The sequence below is a fragment of the Tauraco erythrolophus genome, chromosome 25, assembly GCF_009769465.1.
Source record: "Tauraco erythrolophus isolate bTauEry1 chromosome 25, bTauEry1.pri, whole genome shotgun sequence".
Lineage (NCBI taxonomy): Eukaryota > Metazoa > Chordata > Aves > Musophagiformes > Musophagidae > Tauraco > Tauraco erythrolophus.
The window spans coordinates 7401508-7424478 of NC_141489.1; the positions used below are offsets into that span (position 1 = coordinate 7401508).

At 45.5% G+C, this 22971-nt stretch overlaps 2 protein-coding genes across 2 annotated transcripts in view; one reads left to right on the top strand and one right to left on the bottom strand.

The window, feature by feature from the left end:
- Window positions 1-16470, top strand: part of LOC147527043 (T cell receptor alpha chain MC.7.G5-like) — a 158181-nt gene extending 141711 nt beyond the window's left edge. Inside the window, exons 3-7 of the mRNA XM_086626593.1 lie at window positions 656-711; window positions 12901-13164; window positions 13618-13665; window positions 14830-14935; window positions 15419-16470. Coding sequence (XP_086482719.1) covers window positions 656-711; window positions 12901-13164; window positions 13618-13665; window positions 14830-14935; window positions 15419-15449 — 505 coding nt within the window. The 3' untranslated portion in view covers window positions 15450-16470. The remainder of the gene's footprint in view (window positions 1-655; window positions 712-12900; window positions 13165-13617; window positions 13666-14829; window positions 14936-15418) is intronic.
- Window positions 16471-20860: 4390 nt separating this feature from the next.
- LOC104383105 (dolichyl-diphosphooligosaccharide--protein glycosyltransferase subunit DAD1) lies at window positions 20861-22971 on the bottom strand. The gene is made up of 3 exons (XM_086626674.1): window positions 22731-22971; window positions 21437-21587; window positions 20861-20886 (listed from the first exon to the last, which is right to left on the bottom strand). The coding sequence occupies exons 1-2, from the start codon at window positions 22969-22971 to the stop codon at window positions 21457-21459; spliced, it is 372 nt and encodes a 123-aa protein (XP_086482800.1). The 3' UTR covers window positions 20861-20886; window positions 21437-21456.

A 22971-nucleotide genomic window follows, 5' to 3' on the forward strand; every position in this document is an offset into this window, starting at 1 on the left:
TGGGCAGCACTTGGGGCAAGGACTCTTTAACTCCCTCTGCTGAGAGGTCATTGCCTCCTCATAAGAAGGTCTCGAGGCGGCTGGGTCGTCATGGTCACTCAGCGTTCCCTGATAGGGAGAATCCAGTTGCAAGAGGAGCATCTGTTCAGCTTCAGTCCTCAGGGGGAACTGGGGGCTGTTGAGGAAAGGCAAGTGAATTTCAGTGTTCCCCAAAAGAGTACTTTGTGTATTCCCAGACAGTCACTGGGAAGCCACCAGTTCCACCACTCCTGAGGTCATGCTGTCTCTTCACAGCTCCCTACTGCTGTTTCTGGTTGTTATAAAGCCCTCAAGCCGTAGGCTGCTGGGTGAACTATGGATAGATTAATGCAAAACTCACCTTTGTGAAAGGTAAAATACTCTGAAAATCCCTATCAGTGGGGGCGACTCTTCTCATCTGTCCACCTGGGCACATGGTTGGGCTTCCCACTTCGTGCATTTCACAGTTGTTTCTACCTGGAGAGTTCAGAGGAAAGACATCCCTACTTGGAGTCAGAGGCATGTGACAAGGGTAAAATCTGTTTTCCCCCTGCATCTCTATAGGAAATCTTATACGGTTTTCTGGAGTAAAAGTTGTGTGCAGTTTTTGTTAGAGGATGTGTCATTGTGTGATTTCAGCATCTACCTGGAAAGTTGCCTTTGGGAGCGGGACACAACTGATGGTGAAACCTGGTAGGTGGAAACCCAGTGTGATGGAGTAAGGATAGGAGAGTCATGTCCCTTACTTTGAAAATGAACTAACAGCTGTGTTGGAAAATGGTCTGCAGGGGCATGGAATTTGTGTGTGTGTGTGTGCATGTGTGTGAGATATAGCAGCTGGAACTAATAAAGACTTTTTGAAGGCATGCAGGGTGTGCAGGAGGGTCCAGGGAAGGAACAGAGGTCTTTTAGGCCTGAGTTTTTAGGGCTAAGAGAGGAGCTGTGAAAATAATGCCACAATTTTTCTCTAGATGGGACAAGCATGCAGTCAGCGATCATCTCTGTCAGAGCTGAAAGGGGTGACCAGCTGCAGCTCCTGTAAAAGAAGTGCCGAGGAAGTCACCCACTGCTTTGGAAGGAACAAGATAGTGCAGGGCAGACATGACTTACAGGGTTTTTGTTGTGAAGGCAAACACTGTGTGACAAATTATGGCAACCAAGTCATCTTTGGAGGTGGAACTCAGCTAAGGATAAATCCCAGTAAGTTTTAAAGCCTTTTCCCACTCCTCTACTTGGTGGAACAGTTTTGTGGTCATGAGGTAGTGTAACTGAAGTGGAGGGAGACTGGTTCAACACGTGGGGATTTTGCTCTGCTTCCTCTGGCAGCAGCCGAGACCTTGATTCAACAAGATAATGAATTTATTGCTTCTGCTTACTCCTGCCAGCTCCTGCTCTCGGCCTTTCAAATAAGCAGACTGAGGTCATGAAACCTCTTGCTCAGGGACAGATACTTTGCACCATGGCCATCTGTACCTGTGATAATTGGGATGCGCTGCTGACGGCTCTGTCTAGCACAGCCCTGGGTGGCTGTCCTTTGCTCTACCGAAGAAAGGCCAAACTAATAATACTCCTGTTTGCAACAGAATCCCATTTGTCATCCTGTGGATGAGATTTCCAAGAGATTTTTTACCCAGGCTACAGTTATTCCTGACTTCAAATGCCTGGTGTTGATGGGAAGGAGCTGATCTCCCGGAGATTAGTAGTAGAGTAACTGGCATGAGAGTTGATGGTTTTCGCCAGAGAGTGAAAAACTGTGGGAATTCATGGAACTTCAAACTGACACTGGGGACAGGGACACACCTGCCTGTGAAGCCCAGTGAGTACAACTGCTGCCCCACTGGTGGTATTTCTTGTGCTTTGTTCTCCCAGTCCTCCCCTGCCAACTCTCTCAGCACTTACATTTATCTGATCGGTGCAGGCTTGTTCCCAGCCCTTCGGGCAGCGAGCTTTCCAGCATCTCTCTTCTTGGGATTGTGGCTCTTCTGCTGTGGGCTTACACGTTGCCCGCTTTCCTCCAAGACAGACTTTGGGTCAAGGCTGAAGCAGCAGTCCTCACAAATGGGGTTTGTACACGTAGGTCCAATGGTGATCATGCCATGTTCATCCAAAATGACCCTACTTGCTCTCGGTTTGCCTGGGATGGACAAAGTGGTCACACATCTGCTCCTAAATGTCCCAGATCTGCTCCTAAATGTCCCAAGTGCCCCATGGGGAGGCTGTCCTATGCCATTGCATCCCAGTGGGGTTTGTGTTGCAGTGGGAAACACAGATACTCTTCCACTGACCCTTGAAGCTTAGACATGGCTGGGCAAAATGTTGGGGAGAGGTGCTGCATGTGATGTGGCTTGCTGGACCATTTCTTATGGAAGGAAATGCTGTGTGATTATGACTCCAGCTACAGCAAGGTGACCTTCAGCTTGGGGACCAGACTGTCTGTCCAACCCAGTCAGTGTGCAGCTTTCTTGAGTGTCATTTGTCCTGTGTCCTCGAGTGTCCACTGCTGTGCCTTGTAGATTTACTTCTTCATCTGGGTCACCTTTCACAGGGGAAGGAGAACATAGGCACTCTTTCATTTAAGGGAGACAATGGAGAGGTCGTGAATTTGCATTAAATTCCCATTTCTGTGTCACAGAGCAGAGGCAGCAGTCCCTCAAAACAGGGATGCAGTGATGCTCTTGATCCCACAGGCAGATCAAGGGGAGTTCTTCACTTCAGAATGTAGCTGACTAGGAGTGACTTTCACCACTGTCCGGTTGAGCTTCTGGTGCCCAGCTTGACCAAGTGGTTGGGAAGGTTTTTGTTGCGACATCAAACACTGTGTGACCTCAGGAGCTGGTGTGTATAAACCTGTCTTTGGCTCTGGAACAAGACTCACTGTTAGGCCACGTAAGTCCAACACTGCTCCTATGCTTTCTGTTTTCTTTGAGACCTTTCTTGAGGTGGTTGAGAGCAGCAGTGTATCTGGGTGTTTGGTCATTTATGTGTAACCATCTCTAGTGGTGAACTTTGCTCTAAGGCAACATGCCCAGTTAGGCTCTGGCTCAGGGCAGAAGCAGCAATCCTCACAAATGGGATTTGTACCTGTAGGTCCAATGGTGATTGTGACAATTTTGGTCCAAAAAGGCCCTTATTGCTCTCAATTTGCCTGAGATGGACAAAGTGACACATGCCTGCTCCCAAATGTCCCAGTTGCCCCATGGGAGGCTGTCCTATGACAAAGCATCCCAGTGGGGCTTGTGTTGCAGTGGGAAGCACAGTTCTCAAATCTTAATCCAGCACATGTGCATACCAGTGTACCATTTTGCAAAGCATAGTGTCACAGTGTAATACTGTGAGTTATGCTAAACTTATATTTGGAGCTGGAACCAAACTCACCGTTTCTCCAGGTATGTCTGAACTCTCAGATGTGATTCCTCTTGGAAGTACTTCTTTCGCTTTGCAAGTTATTTTGCCTATTTCTTCCAAAATATATTAGGGACAGGACTATAAACTTTCAACTGGTATGAGAGCAAGTGATTTCCATGGCTGCGTATATATTTTCCTTTCTCTATTTCTGATGATGAACTAGTCATAGCAGAAGTTTTACATATGCAAGAGGATTATTCTTGGAAAGTCAACCAAGCTCTCAAATCAAAAATTCTCATGTAGAGGAGAAGTCAAGGGAAATGATGAAAGCCAGCATGGGCCAGCAAAATGCAGAGTGGCAAGACTAGTCTCATAAAGCTGTAAAAAGGACTTTTCTAGTATGTGGATGCTAATACTTGAAGATAATACAACTTCTATTTGTATGCAGATGCAAAATATAAGCACATATTGGGTCTTTGCTTTGGAGATCCTCAATAAAGCTGTAAAGATAGGAGGTGGGTTTCTGTCATATTGTGAAGTATTATATAAATACTGGAAGCTCAGGAAGCAAGCTTATCTTTGAGGATGATACCAAGTTTGTAATCACAGCCAACTAGTGTCGAGTACTGTGAAATTACCTTGGCCCTCAACATCCATGTGAAGCTTGGAGCACAGTAGAAGTGAAGCTCTGAAACTATTCTACACAGTGTGACAGGTCTTAAAACTAGGAGTGGAATAGATAACCAGACAGAGGTGAAAGAGGTTAAGAAACAAAGTTCACTCCTGAATGACTTTTGAAGGCAACCCTGACCACAAATAATTTTTTCAGAAAAAAAAAAGCATGAAAAAGATTGTTCTTTGACAGTTGCTGTCACAAGTATCTGAAAAAAAATCCCTCTAAAACCCGACACCTCTTGTCTTGTCTGTAAGTCTTTGGAAAAGGGAAAGAAAGTAAGGCAGATCCTGAGATACCAATAGTTTTTTTGTAAATATATCAATTTTTCCGAATTTCTTATGAATACTTTAAGGATCATTTAATATCTAAATGCTTTTGGTTTACTCTTGAAAAGTAATTTTTCTTAAAATGGTAGTGGTTGTTATGATAATTTCAAAATAATTTTATTCTGAAAGTTAAAAACCACAGCAATTAAAGATACTATTCATTCTGAAAACCTCTGGGGAAATTCCTCAGATTTCAACTGACCTTCCCGACCCCGTTCAAAAACATCTGAGAAAAATAAGAATCTCAAGTTTATATGGAGCTATCAGCAATCTAAAGGAGTTATAAATCAAGGATCTGGCTGACTTCATTTACAAGTCCCCAAATTTGCTGTTATGGTCATGTCCACATGCAACTGCTCCAGATCTTGCTTTGGTCACATTGTAGAACCTAAGAGCTTCTTGAACGCATACTGAAACCATAGCGTTTAATTGCAGAATAAGCAATGGTCTCCCTGCCACAAAGAAATTGCATACCAAAAAGTGTGCTTTCTACTTGAAAGCTAAATGGCAAATTTGCTCTGGAATCACTCTTGACTGACTCAGATGGCAAATCCAAGAGAATGGGATGATGGAATTTGTACTACATGATCGATGACTACCCGAGCTGTGAAGTAACAATAAATAAGCTAATTTTTGAGAGAAGAATCTGAATGGAGGACTAAATAAATGAGGAATTAGATGAAGAATAGAACTTGTGATGCAGGTGATGGAGGGGAATATTCAAGGAACAGGTGTTTGCAAGTTTGGAAGATGCAGAACACCACATGAAAGAAAGTCAGTTGGAAGAAAAGCCCTAGATAGATGGATCTATCTAATAGAGATAAATAAGAATTCTTTTGGTGGAGTATGCAATTATTGAAGGTTCTTTTCAACACTACTCTGGATATTGTAGAGGTCTATGCTATTGTGTGACTATGGAAGTAGTTACAAAATAACATTTGGATCCGGGACGAGACTTCTGGTTTTCTCAGGTACATTTATCCTGATTTTTTGCCTACTTTGCAAGATTGTTGTGGACACACACAAAGATCTGGGAAATGGCAGCTGTCAAAGGCATAGTAGCCTGCAGTCTCACCTTAACCAGTGGAATTTATTCCATGACAGCTGTCTAAGCGGTCTTCCTTGAGGCAGCTGCAGGCAGGCATGTGGTTTCAGTGCTCTGCCATCAATTGCATTCCTGTGATAAGCTAAGACCAAGCCTGTTTTAGCTCTTCTGTCAAGTAAATCATGTGCATTCGTTCTCTTCCAAGGGTAAATCCATGCCACTTTCATTGGACTCAAGCAAAGTCATGGATGATATAAATCAGATGAAAATGCATTGAAATACAAGAATAGCTATAATATTTATATTGCTGGACATGAGCCAGAATGCACACTCACAGCCCAGAAAGCCAACCATATCCAGGGCTGCATTAAAAGAAGCATGGCCAGCAGGTCAAGGGAAGTGATTCTCCCCCTCTACTCTGCTCTGGTGAGACCTCACCTGCAGTACTGTGTCCAGCTCTGGAGCCCTCAGCACAGGAAAAACATGGACCTGTTGGAGCAGGTCCAGATGAGGGCCGCAAAAATGATCAAAGCAATGGAACACTTCTCCTATGAGGAAAGGCTGAGAGAGTTGGGGTTGTTCAGCCTGGAGAAGACCTTCCTCAGAAGGCTCTGGGGAGACCTTAAAGTGGCCTTTCAATACTTAAAAGGGCCCTAAAAGAAAGATGGGGACAGACTTTTTTAGTAGGGCCTGTTGTGATAGGATTGTCTCGAAAGGTGTAATATACAATTGTAACCAGCGAATGAATGAACATTTTTTAATTTGATTGCCCTGTTTCTGATCCTGATAATTTCCTAGTAGATTTCTTTGGTACTTTTATGGTGACTTAAACCAATGTGTTTCATCATTGCTCCCTTAAGTTGATCCCTGCTGTGGAATGTCTGTTGATCTAGTTCATAGAATCATAGAATCATACAATCATAGAATCATAGAATGGTTAGGGTTGGAAGGGACCTTAAAGATCATCTAGTTCCAACACCCCTGCCATAGGCAGAGAAATCCTCCACTACACCAGGTTGCCCAAAGCCTCATCCAACCTGGCCTTCAACACTTCCAGGGATGGGGCAGCCACAACTTCTCTGGGCAACCTGTTCCAGTGCCTCACCACCCTCTGAGTGAAAAATTTATTCCTCATATCTAATCTAAATCTGCCCTCTTTCAGTTTGAATCCATTGCCACTTGTCCTATCACTACATGCCCTTGTAAAAAGTCCCTCTCCAGCTTTCCTGTAGGCCCCCTTTAAGTACTGGAAGGCTGCTATAAGATCACCCTGGAGCCTTCTCTTCTCCAGGCTGAACAGCCCCAACTCTCTCAACCTGTCTTCATAGCAGAGGTGCTCCAGCCCTCGCATCATCTTTGTGGCCTCCTCTGGACCCGCTCCAGTAGCTCCATGTCCTTCTTATGTTGGGGACTCCAGAGCTGAACATAGTATTCTAGGTGGGGTCTCACGAGAGCTGAGTAGAGGGGCAGAATCACTTCCCTCGACCTGCTGGCCACACTTCTTTTGATGCAGCCCAGGATACGGTTGGCTTTCTGGGCTGCCAGTAAGTTGTCAGTACACATTGGGAAAACCTGTCTATGTATTTGTAGAGGTTGACACCAGTGTGCCAATCAGGGATATGTGAAACTCACATTTGGAACTGGGACCCAACTTCTTGTTACCCCAAGTAAGTTTGAGCTTTCTGTTCCATATTAACACCAGGATTGGCAAATTTTGTTCTTTGGGTAGATGGACGAGGGACTTTCATGGGAGCATGTTCCAATCTCTTTTTGGCTTTTCAAGATAAAAACAAAAACCAGTTGAAATAGAGATGCTGCCTTGGCATCCAAGGAGTGCTTGGCCACGGCAGGGACTCACTGCAGGAAAGAACAGCTAGAGAAGATGGTAGTGTCCACACAGGTTTAATAGTCACAGCACGGCGCAGTCACACATAGAGTGCTGCAAGCCATTCACACATGGCTGAATGCTATATAAAAAGTTTAGCACTTTCATGGAGTTTCTGGCTATTGAAGTTTTCAGAGTTGATTTTTGCATCTTTAAAATAGTATATGAAGGTTGTTCTGACTAATGGCTTAGAGATTGGATTTTCTAACTCTTAGCCTAAATGAATTTTTGAGTTTAAAATCCAAAAGTAAAGTCCCCTTCCATATTTGTAAAAACTGATGTTGCAGTCAGGAACTAGAAAAATTGTATTTGAAAGGAGAATCAAACTTGTGATGCATGATAAATCTTCTCCTTTCCTCAGTTACATTCTAAAATGCTTTAGAAACCTGAAAGATGGAATGAAATTTCAAATATTTTTGTGTCATTCTCTGGTAGATAGTTTTCCCACATATTTTGGATGAGGAGCCATTGGAATATGCAGCTGGCAGGCAGGAATTTAATGCAAAGGCTTCTCGTTGAGTGGGAAACTGAAAGTTGCAATAAATTTGTGCTTGGAAGACTAGATTTAAAGTCAACCCAGGTGAGCAAGATTTGGAGAAGGACAGGCTATGAAGGTATGAAGGTGGAAGCAGTGTCCACTGGTTAGCGTTTCTGAATAGGTCTATCTCTATGGAGAATGAAGACAAACTTGATGAAGAGTGGAGGGAGGAGTGAACGCTGAAAGAAAACAAACCCAGGATTATTTCTCAACAGAGTGCTTGAGAAGATGGAGCAAGGAGACTGGGAATAGGGGGAAATGAGACAACATGATCCATGTCTTGGACTAGTGTTGTTGGCATATCATTAACATTAACTTCAGAGTCCTCTCAGACTGTAATAGTGTTCTGCCTCAGTCTGGGGGAAAAAACCATCAGCCATACCTCTGGGTTCATGTTTGAGTCTTAGTTTCACACTGCGTTGTGAAGAAATTTCCCAGGTGACTCAGACGACAGTATTTGCAATTATTCAAACTGTGGTACGCAGGATACTGGAGCTGGAAGAGTAATTTCTGGAAATGGTACAAGGCTATGATCCCAAACAAGTTATCTAATTAAATGTACCCATTAAATAGACTGATCAGGAAAGGATATAGTTTTGGTGTGAAAGAGACATCTACATCTGAGGCAATTCCACAAGTATAACATCAAAAGTTCTTCTGACTTTTTGATATCAATGTAAAAATGGTCTTCCGCCTACTTTTAGACTTTGAGAAAAGAATTTTAAGTTGATTCTTTTGAATGTTTTTTTATTGGTTGGGGTTTTTTTTACTTATTAAACAAATGTGGGCTTTTTTGGCTGGCACTATGTGAATAGTTAATATCTAATTCAGAAAGCTTCTTTTTTTTTTTGAGTTGAAATTATTTGAATTGAGAGTTGGACTAGATGATCTTTAAAGGTCCCTTCCAACACAAACCATTCTACGATACTATGAATTTTTTTCTAGAAACTAAATCTCTGGCATACAAAATTGAAAACTTGTTCTGACAATTAAAATCCAACTCTGATTTTGGAAGAAAAAGCATGCAAAAGTATTTTGTGAAAATGACAGAGGTTCTCAGGAGGTTCATGAGAAGCCACTTAAGTCTTTTTATTTCTACACAATTGTTACACAGATGGGTTAAGCCATCTCATTCATCTGTGAGCTTTAAAGAGGGGATTAGATGAGAACTGCTTCTTCTGATCCCCAAAAATCTTTCCTTAACATCGTTGAAAGGAATAGCAGAGGAGATCATAGTGAATCTCTCCTGCAGTTTAGGTGATGCATGAACACAAATAGGATATTGCTTCCCAATATGAAATCAAAGAAAACTTCATGTCAACTTTTCCTTAATGTGAACACATGCTATAAGTCCAGGATTTATCCTGTTTTGGTACTAGAAAACTATTTAGTCCATTGGACAGTTGATTTCTCACATACCGGGTATCTTCCTCTATTAATTCAGCTTTAGTTTTGGTTCAGCTACGAATCTTCCCATTTAAAGGTTTGTGAGAAAGATCTTGGATGGTTTTGGTAGTTTGAATTTCCCCAGTGTAATTACACAGACAAGGACAAACACATTTTTGGGATGGAGACCAGAATTATGCCTGATCCCTATACGTGAAGCAGCATATTCAGATTTGCAAATACTGAATCTCTGCACAGAGTCTTTGTACTTGGGATGACTTGGTTGATTCTGGATTAGGACCTGGCTTTTTTTATCTGAGGGCCTCCAGGCACGAGCACTGGAAGTCTAGACAAGGGTTCAGGTACAAAATGTGGACATCTAGTCTTGCTGTAGAGATCCTGTCATTCATGCAGGGCTGGGGAGTTTCACAAAGGATCTCTGGTAGACTTTTTGGAACCTCCTTTGGAGGACAGCCAGCGAACATCACTTAAGTGCTTTTGTTAAGTCACTGGAGTTGCTCCTCTGGGGTCAAGATTAGCCTGTATGAGTGTGTGAGAGGGTATATATTTGCTCTCTAGCTACTCCTGGGCAATAGCTCCAGGTTGACTCTAGCTGTGGAATATATGACTCGGGCTGAGGAATGGTAAGAATCATAGAATGGTTAGGGCTGGAAGGGACCTTCAAAGGTCATCTAGTCCAACCCCCCTGCAAGGAACAGGGATATCTCCAACTAGATCAGGTTGCTCAGGGCCTCGTCCAACCTGGCCTTGAACGTCTCCAGGGATGGAGCATCCACCACCTCTCTGGGCAACCTGTTCCAGTGTTCTACAACTCTCATGCTAAAAAATTTTTTCCTAATATCCAATCTGAATCTACCTCCCTCTATTTTAAAACCATTACCCCTTGTCCTATCACAACAGGCCCTCCTGAACAGCCTCTCCCCATCTTTCTTGTAGGCCCCCTTGAGGTACTGCAAGACCACTAAAAGGTCACCCCGGAGCCTCCTCTTGTCCAGGCTGAACAGCCCCAACTCTTTCAGCCTGTCCTCATAGGAAAGGTGCTCCAGCCTTTCAGAGGAGGATCAGAGACCTCTACCACACCAATTCCAGACTGATCAGAGATTCAGAGGGTTTCTTTTGAAGGCAATGGAGAATGAGATAAATCTCTCTACAATACAAGCTGTGTGTTAAACTAGTTTAGGATTTCCACTGCAGCTTGTTTGGAAAAAAAAGGCGTAGGTCTCAGTCTGATGTTGGAACAGGCTCTCTCCCTGAAATCAGCCTCTGGAGTCGGCTTTCTCTGCAGACTGGTCAGGAATAACATTCCAGCAGCTCCTGTTCTTCCACCTGGATCTTTCATCATCCTTCAGGAAAGATGAAATTAGGCAGGGTCGACAGCTCAGGCTAACACAATTTAATTCTCAATCTTTCTTGCAAATACAGGTCATAAATATCAATACAGCATCTCCAACACATCCACCAACTTGTTAAGACAGAATAACAGGAAACATCAGTCACAGTGCTGTGGTTATAAAAGCTGATATTTACCAGACTATCTGCAAACTTTCATAACAGTATGCAAATATGCAAAGGAAGTTTGAACTAGAGAAAAATACCCTAGTACCAGAACCAGTAGCCACTCTGAGCAAGAATGAGAAATGAGTATTTTGCAAAACAAGTGCTGCTGAAGCTGTCTGCAAAAAACAGACCTTGGTTTTTTATCTGTTTATGATAAAAGGACAGATTGAAAGGGAGAAAAACACGTTAATTTGGAGATGGATGTGTAGGTCTTCATAAAGCACAGTACTCATTATGAGAGAGAAGCAGAACAGCTCAATCAATTCCTCCTCTTCTCTTTCATATCCATGTACTCCATGACAATGATATACCCTGGTTCATCTGTATTTCATACAGGGATCTACCAACAAGCTTTTTATCTGCTCCTGTCTTACTCTCCCCAACAAATGATCACTGAAATCTATTTCCAAAACAATAACCGGGAGTACGGGAGGTGGGGAGTGGTGCTGAGGGAGTCAGAACATATATCAGACCATATTCTACATAGTTGGGAAAGAGTCCATCTCATCAGGTTTTTCAAAGCCAGGGCAAAGCTGGGATAGACAAACTGCACTTCAGGAGAAGGACCAGAGAATTAATCATTAGGCTTTGTGGATTAGTTTTTTTTCTGAGATCACACCAATATAGAAGTACACCTGTTTCTCTAAGGTGCTGACAACTGGCAACTGAACAGATGAAAAAGCATTTATCTCAGTGATAGAACTAGGGTCTGCACTAGCATAAGATTTTGAGACACTTTCTAAAAGTCAAGATTTAGTCCAAACTTCCCCCATGGGAACAAATTTAAACTTCTTCACCTGGGAGGTAACCTGTCTTCAGTATTTTTTACAATGTTTATCAATGTGATGTGTGAACAGGGACAAAGTAAATATTAATCTAAACTCTCAATCCTACATGATAACAATTTGACAGTTTATAAATGTGAATTGAAGCTCCAGTTATCATTGTGAAGTCCAATGTAAAATGCAGCCAGAGGGTTGTTGAGAGCCCCACATCTGCATCTTGGCTACAGTATGTCTTTAATGATATTTCATCTGTTCATCATGTTACTGCAATGCCCATAACATTTTACTATTACGCATGAACAAAGATTTAGGAAAGTACCTTCTCAAAGAATCAGACTTCAAGAGTTGGACAAGATGAAATGTATGCTTAAGAGTACAAGTTCACAAAGCTAAACATGCAAAAAAGAGTTTAACCACAGGTAGTGTTTTGATATGTGTGGAAAATCCTAGTCTAACTGACTAGTTAGCAGAATTTCAAGCCAGACAATAGAAATAAACCCCAGGTGTCTTATATCTGCAGCCTTCAGTTCCCCAAACCCTTCTTCTGTAGGGGAAAATGTATTAAAAAATCTTGCACTGCACTGTCAAGTGGTGGAATATAATGAAATGTTTGTTTGTTTCATCTTTCTTTCCCTAGAAGCAACTATGTGTTCCTACTTTGCAATGGCATTCCTGGCTTTTTCCTATAGGAACACAATTAGCTAAACTGGTGGTAAATGTGGACACCCTTAAGACTTGGTAGTTTATCCACTGTCCCTCAGAACAGGAGGAGGAAGTGGGATTGTGAATGTCAGTGGTGGATTTGGCTACGCAAATTTCTGCAGAAAAGGCAGAGTGCCCCTGGGCTTCTCAGTTCTCTCCAGACCCATGACATATTGTAGCAGTAAAGAAAGAAGAAAGTGCTCTCTCCACCTTTCATACACATTCCTGAATGCACCCAGCCCAAGATCCAGAAGGAAGCCCAGGCTCCAGAGTAGAGTTGAATGAGTTGTTTCAGGGAGGAATGACTAGGTTAGATATGGACATCTAAGGTGTGGATGCCCACATGAGTATCATTTGAGATGCTCTAGAGAGCCTGCCTGACCACTCTCTGCATCTCCCACACAACATAAGTCAACATAAGTCTTATGTAGCTCCTGCATCGTCTGCTCTGGATGCCCTGGTTCTCTAAAGGAGTCCTAGCACAAGATTCCTATGATCAGGTAACTTCCCAGTGAAATCATGGAAAAACCTTTACACCTAAGTGTCTGTATGCTAAGACTGAAGGAACTATGAATGTATACTCCCATCTAATGTCTCTTCACTTCTCCATTTTCAGATGTCACTCCATCTCCTTCAGCCTACAGGCTGATCTCTAAAGATGATGAGAATTTGGAAATGTGCCTTATCACAGATTACTCCCCTGAAAATCTTACTCTTAACTCGGATAATATGCAGACAAATGCTGTTGTGGAGGTGACAACATCCGAGAACAAAGAGGAAGCGAGCTACCTGTCAACATACTGGGCCAAGAAAGATGAAATGCAGTGTGGTGCAAATCACGGGGGCTTTGGAGAGCTGGAGGGCCAGGATCCTGAAAGTGGTAATGGCGTTGTTGGATGTGTGTACAGGGCTAGAGGTACTCTGATATCTGTGCTATTAGTATGAGCAGGACTTGTTCACAACTCCCAACCCTGCAAGCAATGCCAAATTATGCTCCTACATTCCAGAGGAATGTTGCCTCATTGCCTCCGTTTTCTTCTGCCTTCCTCCTTGGTGGAAGCAAGGTTAAGGGTCAGTAGACTGAGGTCACAGCAGAGAGATCTTAAAATCACACTGGAAGGGATATAAAGCTTGAAATTCCTTTGTCTGATGGGACACTAAAGTTTAATTAGATCATGTTTTACGCTTGCCCTGAAAACAGCAGAAATGAGTGTTTACGGGAGGCTTTACTGGCCAGAACATCTAATCCGGCCCTTCTAAGTAGAGATATCATTATGAACTTCTGAAGAAGTACATTTCTCTTATTAATTAGATTTATTGTTACTATCTGCAGGTGCCAGCACTGTCTGTGTTACAGGGGTGTCTCTGCACTTCAGGACAGGTATGTACACAGCAGTAAAGCTTGGCTTCCCAAGGTTTTGCTACGGTTGCCTGTTTGCAAAATTCCTGTTGGAGCAAAAAGCTCAGATCAGACATTTCCAAAAGAATCCCACAGACTTTAAACATCAAGGCTGGAAGTCATTGGGTTAATGTATCCTTCCAGATCTGAGCTGGTAATTTTATGTGACCAGTGTAGCCAGTGCCTACATGATCTTGCTAGGACTAGCCAAACAACTACTCCTCACCACATAACGATTGAAGGCACTGGTATGAGTCAGCCTTACTGCATGTCTGTCTGCACTTCAGACTTCAGAAGAGTTGTTTGTATTTTTGGGCGCACAAACACTTAATGAACCAGAAGATAAGCAGGTTCTGCAGCGTGTGCTCAGAAGCAGGGTTGCACTAAAGGTGTGGTGCATCTGAGCAAGCTTTGCTTCAGCTCATGGCTGTGGAGTATACTAGCCAGTGCGGGAGCCCAAGCAACTGCTGCTCCTGATGGTTCAAAGGAGCTGAGCCTGCCTCCGTGCTTGCTCTGCTTGCAGCATAGCTGTACTTCTGCAAACATGCAGCCTTGCTGAAAAGAAACCAGTTAGCCGAATGTTTCCAAAACATCACTTCAGAATACTCACCGGTAAACTTGGCTGATTTTATCAGTCATTTCAGAGAGAGGTTTTCAAAGATAAACATAAAATGACTTTTTCTTGACAGGTCCCTGCTTCTCTGATAGAGATCAATGTATTTTCAAATGAAAATGGCTTTGTCATTTAAAAGATGAATAGAAAATCCAAATAGATTTTGTGTTCTTTGAAGAAAATTTAACTTGTTTTTCCCCTGCCCATCTTAAAAAAATGTAGGGAGAGGAAGGAGCGATGCCACCAGCATCCAGAGTTCGAAATACACTGTGTTTAAAACAGCTAGATGGCTGGCACACTTACATGTTGGATAATTCAGTGGTTATTGAATGAAAACCTGGCCCTTGGAACACCGACTGGAAAAAATGAAAGTCTCCCGATGAGGCAGTCCTGCTCACTCTCTTGTTAGCTCTCCTGCTAGCTGACTCAAGCACACGAAGGGAAACAGCTTCATTAAGAAGTGCTTTTAAGTCTGTCTGGAAGTGAGGATGTCTCAGTGCTCTTGTGACTTTCATCCTCTGTTACTTTTACAGATGAAAATCTGAACATGCTGTCTTTATCACAGCTGGGCCTGAAAATAATTTTAATGAAAGGAATAATTTTTAATGTGCTGATGACGATGCTTATATGGAAAAAAAAGTGAGTATGCATGGAGGGTGGTAAGGCCTCTGACAAAAGATGTCTGTGTCAGTTCATTAGCTATGAATGTTCCTTCTCTTTGTAATAACTCTTTATGCGGTCTGTCCATGCACCTTTTGTTTGTAGAAACAATAAAGTCCCTCCATTCCTTTGGCTATGTCATGGTTTTGTCCCATCCCTCAAGTCTATTTACTTTCCTTATCCACATGCAAATTTCACTTTTTTCTTCTTTCTACACATCTCTCCCTTCTTTTTCTGCATCCATCCCTTCCCTTGTCTGCATTCCTCCATTAGATTCATCCCCTGACCTGTCTCCAGCTGGGAAAGTTTGGTGCTTACTGACTTTAAGACCACAGACCCAGTGGTCGTTTTGGCCCAGTGTCTCTTTCTCCTCTTTCTACTGCTTAGATGCTTCAGGTCTACAGTTCTGTAGCTGCAACTCTATCCCAAATAATGCTTAACATACCTTTGTTTTTGTTACAGGAATGAAAGTGATCAGATGGTGCAGTCCTGAAGTACCAGAAAAATCTGCTGAGCAATCTTTACGAGAGCATTGTGTGCAAGAGGGAACACAGGCATTCCTGCTGCAAGGGATACCACTTGCTGTGTGTATATATCATGTCAGCCATTATAGTCTAAATTGCTTTATTTGCATTGTTACAAAGCTACTGAAAAAATAAGCTTAAAATTCTCAGCATTCTGCTCCTCCATATGCCCGATTCGTTTGGTATGACAATGCTATTTTTGCATGAAGTATAGTTTGCTATAGCTATAAATTGCCCAACATCACTATTACTTGCCTTAAATTGACACACAACTTCTGCTTGGGACAGTGTTGCTGAAAACTGCAAGCTAAATATCACTTGAATGTGAATTTTTCATATTTTGGTAGCTTTCAGGTACACACGTCTTAGAGTGCACCCCTACAGACACCATTTCAGTTGCAAATGAAACACTGAAAATCAAAGGGAGTCTTAGTCACGGTGCTAAGCACCATGTCCTGCCATCTTTTGCTAGATCAGAGCAAGGTATTTCTTCTTTTCCCTAAAAGATAGGCCGCTAGGTCTTCCAGTTCTAATTTCAGTGAAATTCTCACTTCTTTATCACAGAAGACAATAATTATTTTTACTATGTTTTTAAAGTCTATCTGGCCTTAACATTTTCTGAATTGAAACCAGCTTGAGATTTGGCTTTGCATTTAGTAAAAATACAAACTACTTTTGCTCTTTTTCTTTAGTTCTAACAACATTAGTTTTCCCAATTTTATTTTTAATAATCTTTGCATAAAACTATACTGAAATATTAACTGTCCATGTGTGCACTCCTTGGAAACAGTGATGCATGTGAAATTTGAACGCTGCTAATTCTTGAACTGTATTGGCAACCACCCTGATGTCTTGGCAGTTCTTTAGGCCTTTGGCCACTATTAAACAATTCCTATAAAAAATAAGAAACTTGTTTGTCTTTTGTATGTGTAGTTTGAGGAACTTGTTTTACCCTTCAGATGAGCTTTAGGAATGAGTTTGGCCTTTGGGGCGAGGGGGGGAAGGGGTCTCTGGACTCTCCTCTTCAGGCTGACTTGGCCATCAGGTGCTGTTTGCAATAACTGGCTGGATCCACCACAGAAGCGGTGGGATGAGCTACAAACTCCCTTTCCAGGACATCCTTGCTTGTCTGGGTGAGGACAGTGTGGCTGCCTCGGAGGGAGGGAAATGGAGGAGATCACATCTCCTCCAAGAGTAGACTCTGCTATATGAAAACAGAGGTGAAATTTGGCTTGCCCACAGTGAGAGGACTAGGAAATGGTCCAGGTTCTTGAAGGTGATGTCTACTGCTACATAGAATGTAGCAGACTGCACTGTCCTGCCCCTAAACGTCCCCCACTCCCAAGCATCACTGGAGAACAAGATGCCTGTTTTGCATTAATGACACCAAGCGACAGGCCTGTGTCTCCAGGTTCAGTCTGTCACTGGCAAGACTGGAAATTTTCTCCTTTTGCGACATCAGTTTCTCCATTTTCTTCTGAAGCACCAAAGATTTCTCTGGAAGCAGAAAGGAGAAGGGTGCTCTGAAGGAATCACACCCTCCCTGCAGAACTTGAACCTGCCTGTACCTCACACCTGTGCCCAAACGAAGTGGCAGGGAAAGCCTTGCCAGACTGGTGGGGTCATTCCCTCTCATGGGATGTTTCTCACCCTGCTGGATTCACAGCCATTGCAAGGAACCCTGGTCTTGGAAAGCCTCATGCATCAAATGCTTTTAGCCAAAAGCCCTGGTGATTCTTGTGGAAGAGGGTCTGTGTGAGAAGCCCATGCCAGCATCCCTGCCACAGGGTCCGAGTCCACAGTGCTGAGCAGCCACACAACAAATTCCCCCGGTCTCCTGCCATGGTGCCGCCGCCTGACCATTTACCAGGTGCCCTGACACAGGGTAACAGAGACCTGCTGATCCCTCCTACTAAGGAACAACTTCAAACTTTCCAGGTCTATTACCCTGACTACTTTATAGTACAGATGCTCAGGCACTCATTCTCATCTCTCCCTTGACACAACAGTCACTCTAATTTCTCTCTAGCTGTAGGAGCCCACGGATCTTTAAGCGCTAGATTCCAGACAGCTCTGGAAGCGTGCATTTCGCTCATGATGAGGTCTGCCACTTCACAGGGAAACAGCTGAAGCTGCCTACATCGTATTTGAATCACAAAGTGAGACCAGTCATTGCATTTCACAGATTTCCAACTGATTAACCTCATTCCAGAAACCTTCAGGGATTTGGAAGAAAAGTTTCCATGCTCATTTACCTTTAGCATCACTTTTAAAAAATTAATACACATCTTAAATTTTTTGTATTGCACTTCAAACACGCTCTTAGCTGCATAGTCAAGAAGGACAGTGCGGTGCCTCTGCTTCCACATCTCAGTCTTTTCTGTTCCACCTTAAATGACCCCAGTGATGAGATTTGCTGAGTGAGGGGATAAGTGCACAGATAAAGCAAAATGGTTTGACTAAAGTGACTCTTAGCATGTGATCTCCAAAGCACTGAATTTGTAGGTCTAGTTCAAAGATACTTTCAGATATTGGGCTTCCAATCTCCCATCACAACAATGTGCCCCCCATATCACCACTTTGTGCTTTCTTGTTTATTTTGAGGGAGAAAAAACACAGTGTAAAGCAAAGGCAGGAAATAACACAGCAGGACAGGACGTGGAAGTGGTCTCATGGCCCAGGTGGGGCAGGAAGAGGATGCACCACCAGTTCCATGACGCCACAATTGAGATCTGGGTCACCTTTTGATGCTCCCCTATGCCCTACCGCAGAAACCGCTTCCTCTGGAAAGTGGAGTGCAAAACAGGGGGTGGGGGAAGCAGGGCTGGTGTGGCACGTGGCAGGGAGGGTGAAAAGTGTGTGGAAAAGAACAGCAGACGTTAGACCACAGGCCAAAGTCGAATGAGGTTAAGGCATCCTCCCTTCCTGCCCCCTCACCGCAGCCTGCCCTTGGGTCTGGGGAGTTGTTTTGGGTATAGCAGGAAAGATTGAGCTATGTATAGCGCAGGCAGGGGAAAGGAGGGGAGAAGATACATTATAAAGTGTGATGGGTGGCAGGGAGAGATCTTAGAAGTGTGTAAGATCTTTGAATTTGCTGATAGGCCTCTGCACACTGTTATACAGGCAGTGAATCCAGGCAGAAAAAGCCTTTCACTTTTCCCGACCCAAAAGAGAAGGAAGGAAGATGGGGCAGGGCAGAGAGTGCTCCCACCTTGGCAGGGAAGGAGATATTGCCATGGTCCATCTCTAGCACCCTCTCCCCTATGCCTCCTCCTGCCCCCTAATACCTACCTATGGCTAGGAGATGAATTTGCATATTTTCTAGGGTTTTGTTGGAGAAAACACCCTGTCTGACATTTGTCATCTCTCATTAAACATGGCCCTGTACACGAAACAGCCTCTCTCTTGACCTCTTCTACAGTGTGAACAGGGACCTGAGCATGGTCTTTATAAGGAGCAGAGCTTGAAGACATCTACAGACTTGTTGAAGCTTATTCAGATGCGGGAGTAACTCTGATAGGACCTGAATCCTCGTGCTGAGTTTACGGCAACTAAGGCATTGCAAGCTGGTAAAAACTCGGGAAAAGAAGAAACCCCACGGAAACCCCACGGTTTCCCCTCGCCCAGAGGCTGCCGCAGTTCTCAGAAGTGGCCACGGGAGGGTCCCAGCCCGCAGCGCTCGCTAAAGCCAAAGCGCGGGGAGACCGTCCCAGGCCCACGGGGAGGCACTCGCAGCGTGCCAACAGCAGCAGCCGCGGGGCACCGGGGGCACCCGGAGCTGTTTCTCCTCCTGAGAACGTGCTGGCTCTGCTGCCGCAGGCCGGGCTCCGAGAGGGCCCTTCTTACGGGAGAGAAGGGCTCGGGGGCTCCTTCGCAATCTCCGCACGCTGTCGCGTCCCCTGCCGGCTCCCCATCAGTGCAAAGCTGGTTCCACTGCAAACAAACCCAGTTTAATGCCTGGGCCTGGAGGCGGGTGGTGGGGTCAGGGCTGGCACGAATCCTGTTCCTGCCACAGACCCAGACAGCATCCTCTGAGACAGTAAGGACTCTGCTCCCTCACACCTCACTCTTCAGAGCTTGTTAGGCAAGAGGCTGAGAAGCCCCAGGTTTCACACTTTTATGGGTTTAATAGCTGCAGCGCAGCTGGAAATGTTGAAAGGGAAAAGGTCATAAACAGGAGCCACAATCCAATGCTGAGGCTGAAGCTATCAGACCCCATGTTTTATCTCCTGAGTGCCAGCAGACAAGCATTTCTTTCTCACATGGCCTCAACACACATTTTATCTACCCAGTGTTCCAGCTGCAGAACAAACTAGACCAGCGTGAAGCAGGATCATCAGCACAAGGATGGAGCCTCGTGCCTGAAGGTAACCCAGGTAGATTCCACAGCCAAAGCTGTGGAGGGGCTAGCTGGGGTTAATATCTCGTCTGGTGCCCATCATCTGGTATCACAGGGCCCTAATTTTCCGTCAGGACAAAGAAGCATTTGGCCTCAATGCAGGAGCTAGCTTGGACTTGAAGAGGCAATGGCCAGGGGCCAAACTCATTGAGTTTAAGCATTTCACAAAGCTTTAGAAGAGAAAGGATTTTCAGTGAGGTTGTCTGAGGGGTGACCTTCTCCATGGACCCAGAACAGCTCAAGTGCAGCTCTGTCTGAGGCACTGACACAGCCTGGCAGCCCTTTCCCACACCCTTCGGTTTATCAGCACATCAGACTACGGAAAAGCGAACACTGTGGGAGGGTGGCCGGATCGCTGCCAGGCCTTAGTGAGCCTTTAAGTCCAGATGGGACACCCAGCCCTGCCCCACATGCCTTCGCGAGATACGGCAGGGCCTGTGGGAAGATGGGTACACCTGGCGATGCGCTGGAGGACACCCTCCTCTTCCTTCCATTCATGACCGCTAACCACAGCCTAACCTAAATTTTCCAGAGCTTTGAAGCCTGATGGCACATTGGCAATATACTTTCCATAAGATAAAGGGGCAGGAAACAGGGAGATGAAAAGGGTGCATGACAATTGAGTCTCCATGACAACTTGTTTCCTGCTTCCCTGTGAAACTGGGGCATAGAAAAAAAAGCCTGCTGGGTAGAAGGGGAGGGAGGGGGAGTAAAAGCAGGGAGTCATGCCTGAGAGGGAACTCGGGTGTCCAAAGAACCTCTGTATTTGTCACCAACAGGGGAAAGACTGCAGTATTATAGAGTTTTATTGATGGAAAGGATTACAGTAACTGTAACGAGGCAGCAGACCCCTCCAAAAGACAGTAGATTCCTCCATAGGACAGTCTGTCGGAAAGTCTTGAGCCCTACATCCCCTTCCTCCACCAAGGAAGTAGGTAAGAGTCTGCTGGGGAACAGCTCTTCCCAATGCCAGGCTTTGCCATCAGAGCTCAAGAGCAATTCAAGATCTGGAAAGAGAGAAAGGCGACATGAGCGATGTTTCTCCAATGGGAGAGGAAATACCCCACGAGATCTTGTGGCCCCTTGCAACAGTAACAACAGAACATGGCCTCCACTTTCCAGCACCAAACTCCCTGTCCCAGACTCCCTCCTCTCACCTGCTGAGAAACTCCAGACTTGGACATCAGCCATCCCATGGCCTCCAAATAGGTCAACCCTCACACACAAAGCCCGGGAGTTCCAGCTCCCAAAGCCCCTCTTGTAAAGAAGAATAGGGTATTTCTCTTATGAGAGAGAAACTTGGGGAGGTTTCCGTAACACTCCGAGTTAAACTGCCTTTTTAATGATCAAAGCAAAAAAATACATGCACGAAACCAGAAAGCTGTAAATCCTAATCCTGTATCAACCTAGAGGACAACGGCTTAACTGTACTTGGCCAAGACACAGCTGGGAGCTACGACTCCGGGATTCATTGTCTTTCTAGTTCCCTCCCAACTCTACAAAGGCACTGAAGTCATGTGAGCTGTGGTTGCCCCTCGTGATCCCACGGATCAGTACCTCACAGGCTCTTCTAGAGCTCAGCCAACAAAATTGATGACCACAAGATGGAGAATGGTGTTGGCAAAGAGGAAATCTGCAAAAGCCCGCTCCGGCGAAATGCCTTGGAACTCGCCTTTGTTTTGGGGGTTGATCTGGATCCGGAGGCAAACTGCAAGGCAGAGAAAGAATGAGAGATTAAAGATCACAAAAGGAAGTCACGGCAGGAAGCACAGTCTTCCTGGGACAGCTCACGCCAGCCCTGGCCACGGTTCCACCAGGGCACCACAAAAAAAGGTAACGCCATCTTTGTTACAAGGCAAGCAAGACAGAGGCAGGTGATCTGCACAGGGCTTTCATGCAATCAGCTCTCCCACGGCACTACACTGTCAGGGTGGCCAAGTGAATCCTGAGGGGAAGAGGCTCACAATAAGATAGGACTTGGACAGAAGTGAGGATATTTCTGTGTCCCCCGCTAGGTGTGTTGGGGGAGGCTGCACAGGAACAAAGCAGTTTTGGGGGTATTATGGGAGAGCAACACCCTAAAGCAGTCACTGCTAGAGTCTGGGTTTCACCATGGGATGGCTGTGAACAGAGGACACCAGTACAAGATGATAAAGGCAGGGTTCCTTGACTATCAGGGAGAAGCAAGGATACCAGCAATGGCTTTAAACTGAAGGAGGGTAGATTTAGATGGATATAAGGAAGAAATTTTTCACTCAGAGGGTGGCGAGGCACTGGAACAGGTTGCCCAGAGAAGTTGTAGATGGAAGTGTTCCCTGGAAGTGTTCAAGGCCAGGCTGGACGGGGCTTTGGGCAACCTGGTGTAGTGGAGGGTGGGGTTGGAACTGGATGATCTTTGAGGTCCCTTCCAACCCTGACCGTTCTATGACTCCGGGATACCCTGGGGCTGGTACGGAGCCAGGCTGCGCTGCGCAGGGACAGCACACCCACAGCTTCACAGCCACAGTGCGGATCCTGCTGCAGCGCGGGCTGGGCAGGGGCCCGGGGGGTTCCGGGAGCAGGACCCGGTGTTACGGGGGGAGCGGGGGGTGCTGGAGGTTGGCATGAGCACTGCCTGGCTGCCGGGCCGGTTTAAGAGCTAACGGGGGCGGCTTCCGTGGGCTTTGGCAACGCCTGCGGCCGCCGAGGGAACGCTCCGACTGCGCAGCGAACGCGGGCGTTCCTCGGGCGGCTCTCCGGAGGCTGCAGGCCGCGGCCGTGCGGGGGCTCCGCGGGCCCCGGCGAGGCTCGGGCTGCGCAGGGGGTTCCGGGGCGAACCGCGCGGCCGGGGCGGGCGCGGCGCGGCACTGACCGCCGAGGATGAAGCTGCCGACGGCGGAGATGAAGCCGCTGAGGAAGGAGTTGAAGGGGAAGGTGCCGACGCCGAGGCAGTAGCCGAACTGCAGCGCGCCGCTGAGCAGCACGTAGAGCAGGTAGGCGTCCAGCGCCCGCAGGCGGCTCGGCGTGCCGCTGCCGTACTCCGCCAGGAACCGCCGCGCCACCGCGCACACCGAGCCCGCGGCCGCCGCGCCGCTGCCCGCCGCGCCCGACAT

Bases quoted from the DNA above. Each gene is read 5' to 3' on its own strand.
- LOC104383105 (XM_086626674.1), bottom strand. From the start codon at position 22,971: ATGTCGGGCGCGGCGGGCAGCGGCGCGGCGGCCGCGGGCTCGGTGTGC. The intron at 21,588-22,730 runs GTCAGTGCCGCG...TCTGCCTTGCAG, and splicing joins CGGCAGCTTCATCCTCGGCG to TTTGCCTCCGGATCCAGATC.